A 13,328-nucleotide genomic window follows, 5' to 3' on the forward strand; every position below is an offset into this window, starting at 1 on the left:
GTTTTAGTGGAGAAGAGGTGGCAGGCAATGGGATGATGAAGAAAGATGAATAAAGTCAGGTTGGAGAGATTAGCAGAGGAGACCTTAAAGACACCTAAAGGTGAGCTGAGATGATGGTGGTGCTAGGAAGGATTCAGTTCCTCCTAAGCTGAGGCGAGCGGTCCTGCAGGAGAGAGCTTAGAAAAAGGATAATAAATGGACTGTGTGGAAATACCACTATCTTTAGGTAACTGGGCATCTATTGCCAGTTTATAGCAAAATTTTTTCTTCTAGAATGCTGATTTCTTTAAAGGTATCAGAATGATAAACTTTAAGCGGAGTGGAAGGGAAGGTGCTGGGAGAGGTTGCATCAGAGGGAAGAAATCCAGTCACCAGTTTATTACTACTTCAAATCTTTCTTTTCTAAGCATTTCAATGAACAGGAAGATTATTTTCTTGTATTTACAGGCCATGTTGCAATATTATTTTAATTGTATTTACAGCATGTGTGCACAGTTGCAGTTCAGTTTCCCTAATGCTGTTTGTGAGCATTCTTTGCAGAGCTATATGAATCTGGATGTCTTGTGTATATGTGCACAACATGTAATTCCTAACTCTCTTACATATATTTGCTCTCAAATGAGCTTTTCTCATGGACTGTAATAAAATTACTCAGAGTTTTGAAGTTATGGGTTCTTTGCAATGAGCTTAAGTTCATATTGAAACCAAATAATGAGGTCTGATCATAGTTACAGTTTACTAGATAAGGTGAAATAAACTGAAATACTGCTTTTTTGATTCCTGAAGAAAATACACTAGAAGTATGTAAAATAGTAGTATTTGAATTTTCTATGGCGTGTACATATTTCTTCATAGCTGTTAAAACTGCCAGTTACTTGAAAAAATAAAATCTAATCATTGAAGGCTTGAGGAGAGTTGTAGGCTTGTCTTGTTCTAAGCCACAGGTATCTGCTTTAGATCTGATTTCTTCTGTCAGTGAAATTCAGCTCATGTTATCTAAATACAGAAATGCATAGACACTGTGTGGTATCTTGGTCCTGGCAAGATCATCAGTCACAAAATAAGAAACTGTGTTCAAAACGTAGGGACATACAGAGAAGCAGTTCAGCAATTCAGCTACCCCTCATTAACATTCAGTTGCTATTTCAGAGGTAGTCCAGATCAATGTGCATAAAATGTTACCATCTGGTACATGTAATCGCTGTGCTATACTTGGAAAATGAACAAGAAATATAGCTTACCACAGTGCTATGGACCTGGACATTGTTTTTTTAAAATAAAAACTGCTCAGTACCTATAAAATAATCTTTCACTACCTTGCCTCTATTGCAGGTCCTAGTACTGAGATTGGTGCCAATAATTAACCTCATGGAAGAGTTGATTAGCAGACAGACCTATTGTTTACATGGTACTTTATCTGATTTTCGATGAAACAATTTCTTATCCCAAATATTGGACAATTATGCGGTCTTTAATGTACTTCATTAAAAATCTGTAGAACTGAGAGCAGGACCTTAAAGATCTGGAACTGCAATGAAGGCAGGATAAATTTTTCTAATTCTTGTTTGCTAGCTATTTTCACGCTTCCCCTAACCCCCAAAAACACTGTCTTACACATGAATGTTACAAACTGTATTAGGTCAAAATTCTAACTTTGGGCTGCACAGATGTAAATTAGTCCTGTCATCTGATTCTTAAGAGACTTTAAAGATTCCACTGAGAAAAATAAATTCCTGATGCTTTCAAGCCTTTTGCCAATGTTTAGTGTGTGTCATAGCTTTGATTAATAATTAAGTTTGTATTAGAAGAAGAATCCCAGATGTCATTGTTTTTGAGTCTACGTTTTGATGGCATAGCACACTTAAATCAACCATGCTGCTCGCTGTAATTGACAGCATGACCTGAACAAATGAGAAATCCAGTGATATTTCTTGTTATAAGTATAGGCACAGACCCACTTGAGATTCTTATTTATTATTGAAGCCTTTTATAGCAAATATTAAACTGTACTTTTGTGTAAAAAGCATGAAACAGTGGGAGGAGGGAAGAGCTTCTCTGTACCACTATGACATACTTGCTAAATTGTATGTACTATAACTAAATAAACCCACAAAATGTTAAATTATGGCTAATCATTGGCAAGTGTATGAAAACAGTCCATGTCATTAATTGGAAAAACCAAAGGACGAGGGGTGATTCATTCTGGTTTTTACAGAGCTGATGAGAAGTGTTACTTTCCTGACAGTAAAGGCCTGGGATTCCCAGCAAAATTAAATGGAGTTTATATTGCAATTTCACAGTCATTTTTGTTTTTAATTAGCAGTTACATTTTGATAGACAATTTGAATGCATGTAATAGTTCCTCCTGGTGAAAATGCTTTTGTTGGAAGCAAACCTGGCTAGGCTATTAATATAAAAGCAATCTCCATTCCTCGCTCATAAATGGGCATTTTAAGCAGTTATTTTGAAAATAGAATGTTGTGCCTAGATGATCATTAGGCACTGCAGGTTACTTCACTAACCCTTCACCTGTGTCATATGGGAGGCTCTCATACAAGTCTTGCTTTACGCCAGCACAGGTTTTCAGCAGAATCAGGAGTGTAAATTTAACCCTGATTGTACCTCACTGAAGATTCTCACCCTGGGTGAACCTGTAAGAAATTTTGTGATCCCACAAAAGTGAGAGGTTTCAGTGGTGTGCTTTTTGATCGTATTTGGGATAACAGGGGGGTGAGCCCTTCCCAGTGTGTATCACAGTGACGGTTCCACTTGTATTGTTTGTGCCATGATGGATGTAGGTCAGTGTATTTCCACCATGCGCTGCAGCTTCCTTGCCTTCCATTTTCTGCTGGAACAAGTGGTCTGAAAACAGCCGATTCCCTGACCACTGAAATGATCCCATTTTTCAAAATGTTGCAGTCGTTCTGTTTTTTTGTTTGTTTGTTTGTTTTGTTTGTTTGTTTGTTTGTTTCGTAGAGATGCATTGTTAGTTTGTAGAAACATTTTTGTGGATATGAAGGAGAGAGACAGTAATGGAGGGGGGATATGGAAAATTTCTAATCTGGTTTCAGTACCACAAGCACCCCTTTATTTTGTAACAAGAAGTAAGTTAGAGACTTCCAAAGGCCATTTTGCTCTCTTCCAGTGAGACCACACAGCTGGCTGCCCCCCTCCCCTCCCTCTATGTATACTGGTGGCTGGGGAAAAGACACATGCAGTTGTGTAGTAGGACATCTATCTGAGCTTCTGTCTCCAGCCACTGTAATGTTCAGCTGTTAGAAACAAGCATAACTGCTAACCAGGTGGGGAAAGCAAAACAAAACAAAGAAACATACAAACAAAAAACCAAAACCCACAGCCCAAGCAAAACCACCTTTCTGATTACTTCTGTTCTTCGAGACTTAATTTCCTCTACAGATGTCCAAAATTGCCGTTATTCTCCAAAATTGTATAGGCACTTAGCTCTGTGGTAGTCCTTGGTGTCCTACAGTGTACTCTTAGTTTATAACCTTTCTTATAGGAAGGCAACAGGTTTATAATATCTACCTTCTGTCTCTTTTCCCTAAACATCTGTGCTGAGAGAACAGAAACTTTGATGAACTCATTTTTCTTTCAAAAAATAAAGTCGGCCTACAGTATTAGATCTCCTTTTTATCTCCTTGTAAGTCACGGATTCTCGTACGATGCTCATAGTTTTTAAAGAGGGGAAGTCAAATAGGTGGAAAAGCTTCAACCAAGACAACATTAGAACCACAGCATTGTTGCAGAGTATGGATTGTGTTTGTGTGAAGCTGTGCCCAAGTATTTTAATCTTCTGCTTATGAGACATAGCAGAGATTTTGCCAGTTCTCCACAGGAAGACAGCAGGACCAGAAAACATTCTTACTTGAAACTTGTTTTGCCTCCTGCCTTTGATACTGGCTCAATATTTGCAGCACTGCGTAGAGAATTTGAGCATGAAGGACACATTTACATGTGGACCCATGCAAAACTAAATTTTTTTTCATTTTTAGAATGGGTGAACTCTTTATCCAGGCATAACCCCTCTGTATGGATACCATATATTTTGCCTAGTCATACAGGCTCACTTGATAGTTGCTGGTCTACAGCAACTGTTTATATTATTTATGAGGTTATTTAAACTTACTCTGGTTAGACTATGGAATAGTCTTTCTTGTTGGTCCATCTTTGTTTCCTTCCATTTCTTCTTCATTTTTCATGTCTCCAATCCATTGGCAGTGAAAAGTTTCAATTTTGCTTTTTCTCTCTACCTGAAAAAGAGTTTTGTAATTGCTTTGGATATTACAAATAACAGCATGTAGTCAAAGACCTCACATCAGAAGTAATTACATTTCAGAGGCTTCACAGTGTTCATAAACTGAAGAATTTCTGTTTTATGAGTTAGGTTTTCAGCAGAGCCTCGTGATTAAATTGGAGAAGGATGGACAGACCAAGACCACTTATAAAAGGATAATAATATTTCTTACTTCAGAGAAGATACAAAGCATAATTAATTTGTCCTTGTGCAGTGCTTTGAGATCCTAGGCTATAAGAAGTTTTATGTGTACTGCTATTACTTGTAATCAGAGACAGAATCCCCTTGAGATTAATAGAGCTTTCTGGAAATGAGAAATAAGCATGAAAACGCCTGCTGAAGATTTATTAAGAGTAAAACATTATAATAAAAGTATGTAAATAGACAAAAAAAGAAATTTTGAGGAGCTGATAACAGAATCAAAAGGAGCAAAAAGGCTTTTCAAAGGCATAGCTGTGACTGCCTGAAATAGTGGTGATTTGTATAGCTCCATGGTCTTCTCTAGTCACAATTTTTCAAAAGTATCAGCTCACTTTTTACAGTCACATATCCTGAGGGTGTCTTTTTTCCTTTATATTGCATTGGCATTGGGGTTGAGTAAAACAACATTTCATAATGGATGAGCTCTGTAAGGGATAAAGCCTGTCCGTGTGCATTATCCTTCTTTTGCATTGTAGTTTTGAAGCTGAGTTATTTCAGTGGCATTGTTTCATTTCCCTTGTAGTGGGTTTCAGGTGCTCTCAGCAATCGTTTGACAACTTACTGCTAGTTCTTTCTCTCGCCCAGCCTGCTTGAGTTAGCCTGCTGGGGTCCTTGCCCTTCAGCCAAAACTGTACAGGAAGCCTCAGCATGGATGGGGTGGGCGCTGGGGCTTGTTCACATAGGCTTGGCCATTAGAGCTTAGAGCTTTGTCAGGTTCTGAATTGTCATGTGCTTGCTTTGCTCTCTGCATAGTGTAAGCTGTGGAAGAGAAGATTAAGGTGATTGTCTTGTTGAGCTATACCCAGTCCTTGCACTTAATGGAACAACAGATAGTCCCACTGACGTAAGATTATCAGCAGAAAGGCTGATGTATTGATAGTACAAAGTGTGCTTAGTCCCAGGAGAGTCTAGTCATCAGAACAAAAAGCTGAACTGCCTGGGAAGCCCAAGCACTTGTGCATGTCTCGGCAACTGCCACTGTCTCTGTGCATGTCCTACCTTCACCTGCCAGTCTGCTGCACCCATCATGTTCTTGTTGCCACCACCTGACACCTTCCCTCTGTTGTTGTGGAGTTGGGGAAAGAAGAAAGTGGAAGGTCTCTTAAGAGACCGAGCCATTAGTCATCATTTTCTTCCTGAGTGCCTTGCAGGAAACCTGAACTAGACACTAGCAAATCAAATGTGGAAGCCTCTCCTTTCTTAACCAAATGAAGTATTTTTACTGAATTATCAGATGCTGTTCAGGTGCCCTCTTTTCCTTGCTACTGCTAATATCTTTGCTTCTCAATTTGTTCAAAGCATTCACTGTGCAGCCTCATATGACTTTATATTTGTGTTCTCTGTGCTGTAATTATGCTGATAATTTAGCTAAGATTAAAGGAAGTAAGTAGAGCAGAAACATTAGCTCTGCTATAAGCTAATTTTGCTGCTTACCTAGATCCTCACTCTGCCTTGCATAGCCCACATTGCTGAGCTTGCTAATGCCACACAAGCTGCGGTCACTCAGCTTGTTTCTGAGACTGCTCCCGCTGCCCGTTGCCTTCACCTCGGGTCTGATCCACCCAGGTCTCTGTGTCTGGGTAAAAATCCCACCCTCCATCCGGCAGGGACCTCACAGCTGGTGCTGATGCCTCCATGGTACAATTTCTTCATCTCCTGAGAACAGTATCCTCCATCCCCTCCCCTTTTTAAAGTGCTAAATAATGCTACTTGAGAACTTCAGTTTGCCTGATTTTCTTCTTGGTTTTTTTTTTTTTTTAAAGCAAGTGTGAGAAATGTATTAATATTTAATCCATACAATTTGGAAGAGCTTGAAGCTACAATTAGATAGCCATGGCCATCTGTTGTGAGCTGCAGAACAAGAATTTGTTTAATAACTTGGAACGAGAAAAGGGACTGCCAATCACCTCTAGATTTATTCCTTAATAAAGCTTGCACAGTCTTTGCAGAGGGAGATCCAGGTGGTGAAGGAGACACTCCAGACCGTGCTGCTGCAACTTCAGCCAGCCAGGGAGGCAGGAGAAGAAAAGGCTGGAGACTTCCTCTGTGACAGCTGGTGTCCAGGAAAACAAGACTTGAAGGAATAATGAGCAGAAAGAGCTGGTAGGATAACATTAATTCGCAAAGGGCTGCTTTTAGTAACTGAATACTGTTTTACCAAGCCTCAGGGATCTCTTCTCTCCCTGCATAACTAATAACTAAATCAATTATGGAGAAACAGAGCCTGGAGGTCTATCATCAGAAGTACTCTACACAGCCTCACATGTTTTGGCACAGATTGGGAAACAGCTTTCAGAGCAGAGCAGCCCCTGTAAATGTGTAGATTACAAATTGATACATTTCAAGTGAGTCTGCAAAGTTGCCTTTTAATGTCAATGAAATGTTCCTCTTGAAGACTTGTAAACAGTATCTGTCTTCCTTACTCATGGATTTTTTTTTTTCCTGATTTAAAAATGTAGTGTTAAAGCCAAAACATCTAGTATTTCTTGGAAAATAGCTGTAAGAACTTTTTTTTTCCCTTTTGACTTTAACAGCTTTCTTACATTGAATGTATTTTCACATTCCTGCCAATAGTTAAATCAATAGAAGGAAATTCAAGCTAAAAAAGTTCTCTAAACTGAAATTAGGACTCTGTGATGGTGGGTACTGTGGAGGTAACTAACAGCAGCCCCTATAGCAGTAGTTTATCTCTCTTCGTTTAGATATGAGTATAAACTTGCTTTAGTATTACAGGAGTTGTAAGGCCCAAAATTATGATGTCAGTGATGATTTTTATTCTTAAATATTGTAGGAACAATACATCATTTAAGTCTCCTTGTAAAGTTTGTTAGTACTATTATATTAGTTTGATCTTCCTTATAAACTCCGGAAGGAATGCAGATTTTTTGCAAGGGACATAAAAGCAATGCTCAACTCAAGCCAACTACTATGAATAACCTATATTTAGGTCATTGTTCAGTGTCTTTAGGAATTCATTGTGTACTGATATTTCCAATGTTACAAAAAAAATGTTTCTGCCATTTGTTGCACAGGGAGAATTAAAAAAAAAAAAAAAAGTATTTAAAGCAGATATATTAAGAAAATGTCTTGCAACTCAGTACTGTAATTTTCAATACTATTTTTCTGACATCTTTAGAATGACATTTTGTCAGCTACTTCAATTACAAATTTTATAACCACATTATGAAAGTTTTTACAAATTTTGAAGGTCATTGGACGACTAGTCCACTAAGATTGTGTTCATTTACTTTGTGTGTTTTGATACTAGTTGAAACTTCTACCTCAATATTAAGTACATAAGGAGGGAGGGGGGGAAAAAGTGCCAGGTATCCGAGACATACAACAGAATTATAACTGTGTCTAGGAGTATATGGTTGTTAACCCAGGGGAGCAGAGCTCAGGTGGTTTCTGTAGTCATCAGATCCCCAGGATGGAATTAGAACCTTGTAATTCAGAACATGGTTGACTTTTCTCATTGTGTAATGTATGAGCCATCATCACTGTTGCAGTAAAGACTCCTGGATCTTCACTGTGCGTGAACTCCTCTACTTGGTTCCCTTCCCCAGTCTCAAATGGAGCTCTCTTGCTGCTCTGTTTGACAAGTTTCATTCTCCAAGCTTTTCTGGACAGTCCCTGTTCAATACCTACCTCCCCCCAGTAGATCTGGCACTTTCTCAAACTCCCCCAGACAGATGAGCTGTCTCCAGCTCAAGGCAGCCCAACAAGCGTGGGTGGCAACCTGCAGCACCCTGACATTCAGCCCATGCACAGGACTGGCTCCCCTGGGAAACCCCATCTGGCCACACATAGCCTGGCTGCCTAGGAATGACTGTCAGCCAGAAAGCACTCATGGAAACCCACAAGATGGATCTCCTACAGCTGTTCTTGTGGGTTAACACCACAGAAGGTCTGGATACTGGATTTCCAGCAATGAACATTTATGTGGGATGCTGAGGACACTCCCAGAGATAAGGGCCAGTACACTGAGGTTGCATGACCCCCCACTCCCACATCCTGAGGGATGTATGGAGCTTCATCCTTTGAAGGAGTAGCACCTGTAGTGTAAATAGTTGGTGGGCCCTGTAAGTGCCTTAGAGCCAGGATCAGCTGCAGCTGAAGCGTGAAGTCTGCCTCATTGCAGCAGCAAGGGCTCAACAACAGGGACAGGAACCAACCATCACAAGGGCAGGGGAACAGCACCATTAATCTCGTTAGCAAGGTTTCTTGAAGACAAAATAACCCACTCTGTGTGGCTTTTGTATTTTACAGCACCACAGCATTTCAATAAAAACTCAGCTTATGCAACCATCCTAATAAGCCACTGAACTCTTGAGGAGAAGGGAAACAATCAGTCATGTCATATTTGTATCTGTGAACATTTATTTTGCAGATAATGTGGACTACTACTACTTTAATTTATTATTCCATTAACTTCACTGTTTGTTGTGGGAAGTTAGAGCCAGTAATCCTCTCTTTTCTCAGTTGTGCTGAATAATAAGCATACTAAAAAAAAAGGTATACTATGCAATGTATCAGCTGCCTTTTATCTGTGGATATAAAACTTTCAAATAAAGATAAGTATGTTTTTAACAAGCCCAATGTCTGTTTGCATTCTATGCAGTGTACAAGATCTTATAAATTTCATCCTGAGGCAGGGGGTATGAAGGGAGGAGAGAAAGGAAAAACCATGTGTGTGACTGTGCTGTTGACAGTCATGATTCCTCTGCTTGGGAAATTTTGTGATGCTTTCTCGAAGCAGTCTAAAGAGGCGTTCAAGACTAGAGTCTTGCAGCAAAACGTAGCTACTTTCAGTGCAAAAGACTGAGAAATAAGCACAAGTTTTGCCTGTCTGTATAGCTCACTGCATGATTGAGTCCTGCCTTGACTGAGCCAGTTCTGCTGTGCAACCAAGTCCTTCCTGCCTGCCCTCCCTCAGTTCCTCAGCGATGGAGAAGGGTGGAGAGAAGGGAAGTATAGCTGTGTACTGGCTGCCTCAACATCAGAGGTCAAAGTCATGCTCTCATACACCATCATTACCACGATGAGAGGTAGGAGAGTGCCTGGGGTGTCTGAAGGATGTTTCACACATGCTTGCTAGAACTCTGTCACCTCCAGATGGACTAGTCTCCTACCACCTGCAAACAGGAATCTCACTAGAAATAAGCCTCTTATCTGCCTGGGACATGTTCTCTCTTATCTAAGACCCCAGCTCTCAAAGTTTTGTGGAGTACATAGAGAAGCAATATAGGCTTTCTGTGCAGAAACCCCTGTCACAGCAATGGAATCCTAGAATTGTTCAGGTTGAAAGAGACCTTTAAGATCATGAAGTCCAACCTTTAACTCATTCCTGCCAAGTCCACCACTAAACCATGTCCCTAAGCACCACATCTACACATCTTTTAAATACCTCCAGGGATGGGGAATCTACCACTTCCCTGGGCAGCCTGTTCCAGTGCTTTACAACCCTTTCAGAGAAGAACTTTTTCCTAATACCCAAACTTCTCCTTTGGCACAACTCTTGTCCTGTCGCTTTTTACCTGGGAGAATGGACCAACACCCACCTCACTACAACCTCCTTCCAGGTAGTTGTAGAGAGGATTTGAGTTTCCCCTGAGTTTCCTTTTCTCCAGGTTAAACAACCCCAGTTCCCTCAGTCACTCCTAAGATTTGTGCTCTAGACCCTTCAACAGCTTCATTACGCTCCCAAAACACATGCAATGGGTTGCTCCAGGAGAGCTGCAAGAAGGAAGCAGCTCACCTCAAGCAGTCCATTGCCTGTGCTTTGGAGGAGGAGTAGCTGGTTATGTTTAATACACACACCTCCCAGTGTACAAACATCTTCTCAAGGAACTAAAGAAGAAAGCAAGGAGAGAGGACAGCACCCCAAAGGGTGTTTAGCTCCAGCTTAATATTTCTTTTCACAATCAGTTAGCTAATCCATTCTTTCTGAAGCACGACAGCTCAGGGTTTCGCTTTTCCTATCATGACTTGTTAAATCAAGATGAGCACATCTTTTCTAGAGCAGTGGAGAAGGCTGTTCGATAATGGGTCTCAGATAGGTAATAGTGCTGGAGGGAGCTCCTGGGTGAGATTATAATAATCCTTATGTATCTTCTTAGTTTTCTATCCTATTAAAAATGAGACTGGGACCAAGAGGGTTTTTTAGTCTCAGAGATTAACACGCTACAAAAAAGCCCTAAAATATTATGCACATGTGGATGTTTTTCTGCACTGTTAAAAAAGATAATACAAGTTTCTAGAGAGATATGAAGAAATGAAAAGGAAAAAAGGGCCTGTGACTGTAGGAGATTCTTTCTGAATCTGAAAAGCAGCCAAGCCAGGAGCCGCAGTAAAGCATTTCTCTCAAATTCCTAATGAAGGGTTGAATATGAGGCCTGGGAAGAGAACATCTGGGGTTGAGTGAGTAAGGCAACATCTGAGTTCTTCACATGCATGGTATTCAATCACTCGCTCGTTTTCTTGTTTGGAAGAGCACCGTCTTAGGGAAGGGAGTGTTGGGGCATTGTCAAAGACACACTTGAAGTCAACACACTAGGCTGTTTGTTCTTTCAATCACCCGAAAAGCTGAACAAATAGTTTATAATAATAAGCAGCTGTACAGGAATACTAAGTAGAGAAAGCTAGATAATATTAAAAAAGTCACAAATAAGGAGACACATGATAAATCTTACTGGAGAAATGGAAAATTAAGAGATCTTTCCACAGTGACAATGCAATTTACAAGGGGAAGAAAACAACCTCAAAAATTATTATTTTTCTGACAATGAGACTATGAAACACCAAAGCAAGCCCCTCTGGGTTTTCTACCAAGTAGGCTCAAGTTGTTAAATGTATCAGCTCAAGCCCAAAACCTAGAATTTTGAGCCTGCTCTCAGGCTTCCCTGCAGGAGCAGTCCCAGTGTAAGACTTGGGAGCAGCAGCCTGGAGCCAGGCACAGCTCTGCACACAGGGGCTCCTCCAGCACTATGCTGGGCGTCCACATCACAGGGATTGGGTTGGAGATTCTGGGGCCAACCTGCTCCACTCCTTGGAGGCTGAGGTGGTGATAGCGACACATCCGTCCTACTGTCTCTGTATTCTATCAGAAAGGAACATTTCTTTTGTCTTTGCTTTAAAGTATACTTTCAGAAAGTGCCTCATGCATCCTCCATGAACTGAAATTTAAGAGGACCAGAATGGTTTCATTTCTTCCAGCTTAAATACAGCCAAGTCAAGCAATGAGACCTATTCTCAGCTATTGTCTCATGAGTTTAGGTCACAGCACACTTCTTTACTTTAAGTAACATGAGTTCCTGGAGCAGCAGCTGACTGGTTGATCAGGCTACTGCCCCCACTTAGGTGGGAACACTGAGGAGCAGGAACATGGCATTGCTATCTGCACGCAGCACTGAAAAGACTTTATGAGTGCTGCCAACTCCCCTGACCCCAACAAAGTTAAGTGGACAAGGTTTCAGGAGACGGGGTACAAAAATGTCTGGAGATTAGGAAAAACAAACTTCCTTGCAAGAGAAGATCAGCAAATCTCAGTAACCTTGCTCATGTCCTTTACTATTTGCATGGGTAAAGACTTCCTGTGCCTTACTGTCTGTTTCACCTAGCAGAATCCTCTACAACAAAAGAAAAATAAGACACTGCTAAGAGGGATAGTTGTAATTGACCATTGGAATAAAAACCCTGTCTCTCAAAGTTAAAGCAAGCTTGAGATTTTTTTTTCAGAAATTGTGAAGAAAACCCTCCTGCATTCCAGATGCACTTGATCCAGAAAACACCACAAGTCAGGTTTGTACAGCCTGCATGGTATATATGGCACTGAGGAATAGTCAGGGTGCTTCACCTTAAATAAAGGCGTTTTCTTCAATTGTTTAAAAAAAAAAAAAAAAAAAAGGACACAGAAAGAAGAAATACTTTGATAAACTGCTGTGTAGCTGCAGAGGTGGAGTTGGAGGGCAGGGCAGCTGGGTGTCTAGAAGTTGGGAAAGCCTATTTACCTACTCTCTGATCTTGACCTTAGCTCAAAAGGGCAAGTGAAACCAAATGCTAAGAAAGGGCTTATTGTAAATCTTTTCTGGGATGCCAAGATTGAAACTATTACAAAATGGCTCAGAGCTTGACTAGGCAGGAACCTAAGGTTTTGAGCCAAATTTCCTCCCTCACAGGGGCAGGCAAGTTAAATGGGGTTGGGGTCACATTTCACTGTGCAGCACCAGGCAGGACAGTGATGCTGGCACTGGGACTTGGTGGCCAGGGAGCTGTGGCAGTGCTGCAGCACTCACACTGAGCTCCCACCTAAGAGGCAGCACAGGGCTGTTCACACCACTGCACAACATCCTCTGCAAAAGAAAATAAAACAAAGAAATCCAACCAGCACCATACCCATCAGGCACTGCTTGTCTTGGCTCGTGGTGCTGGCATTTAATAAACCTATTGCCACTTCTTTTCATTAAAGAAGGAAAAGTTGAAGAGAGCACCCTGACTCTTACAACCATACATTAGTCATTGCTCATTTTCTATAATGAAGCCAGTGTCTCTCCATTAATCCTAAGAGGAAACATTTCTTCTTTGTCTTGACATCAAGTGCCCCGAATTCTTTGAATGAATACATACTACCAAACACCCAACTCTCCTTGAAACTTCTCCCTAGCATCATGAACAGAATGCAGCAACACACAGCAGCTCTCCAGCACAGTACTCCTCTCTGGTTATGACATGGGAACAGTAAGGCAGCACCAGCTTTATTTCCTTCTTTCTACTGAGTGTGGTAGTTATTACCCTGAATTGGAAACATAGTATT

At 40.7% G+C, this 13,328-nt stretch overlaps 1 protein-coding gene across 1 annotated transcript in view; it reads left to right on the forward strand.

The window, feature by feature from the left end:
* Positions 1–7,261, forward strand: part of LOC103776453 — a gene marked incomplete at its 5' end in the record, with an annotated part of 31,329 nt that extends 24,068 nt beyond the window's left edge. Inside the window, one exon of the mRNA XM_008943961.1 lies at positions 6,455–7,261. Within this exon, the coding sequence (XP_008942209.1) occupies positions 6,455–6,603 (149 nt within the window). The remainder of the gene's footprint in view (positions 1–6,454) is intronic.
* Positions 7,262–13,328: the final 6,067 nt, after the last annotated feature.

Source organism: Merops nubicus, unplaced genomic scaffold, assembly GCF_000691845.1.
Source record: "Merops nubicus isolate BGI_N331 unplaced genomic scaffold, ASM69184v1 scaffold18457, whole genome shotgun sequence".
Taxonomy (NCBI): domain Eukaryota; kingdom Metazoa; phylum Chordata; class Aves; order Coraciiformes; family Meropidae; genus Merops; species Merops nubicus.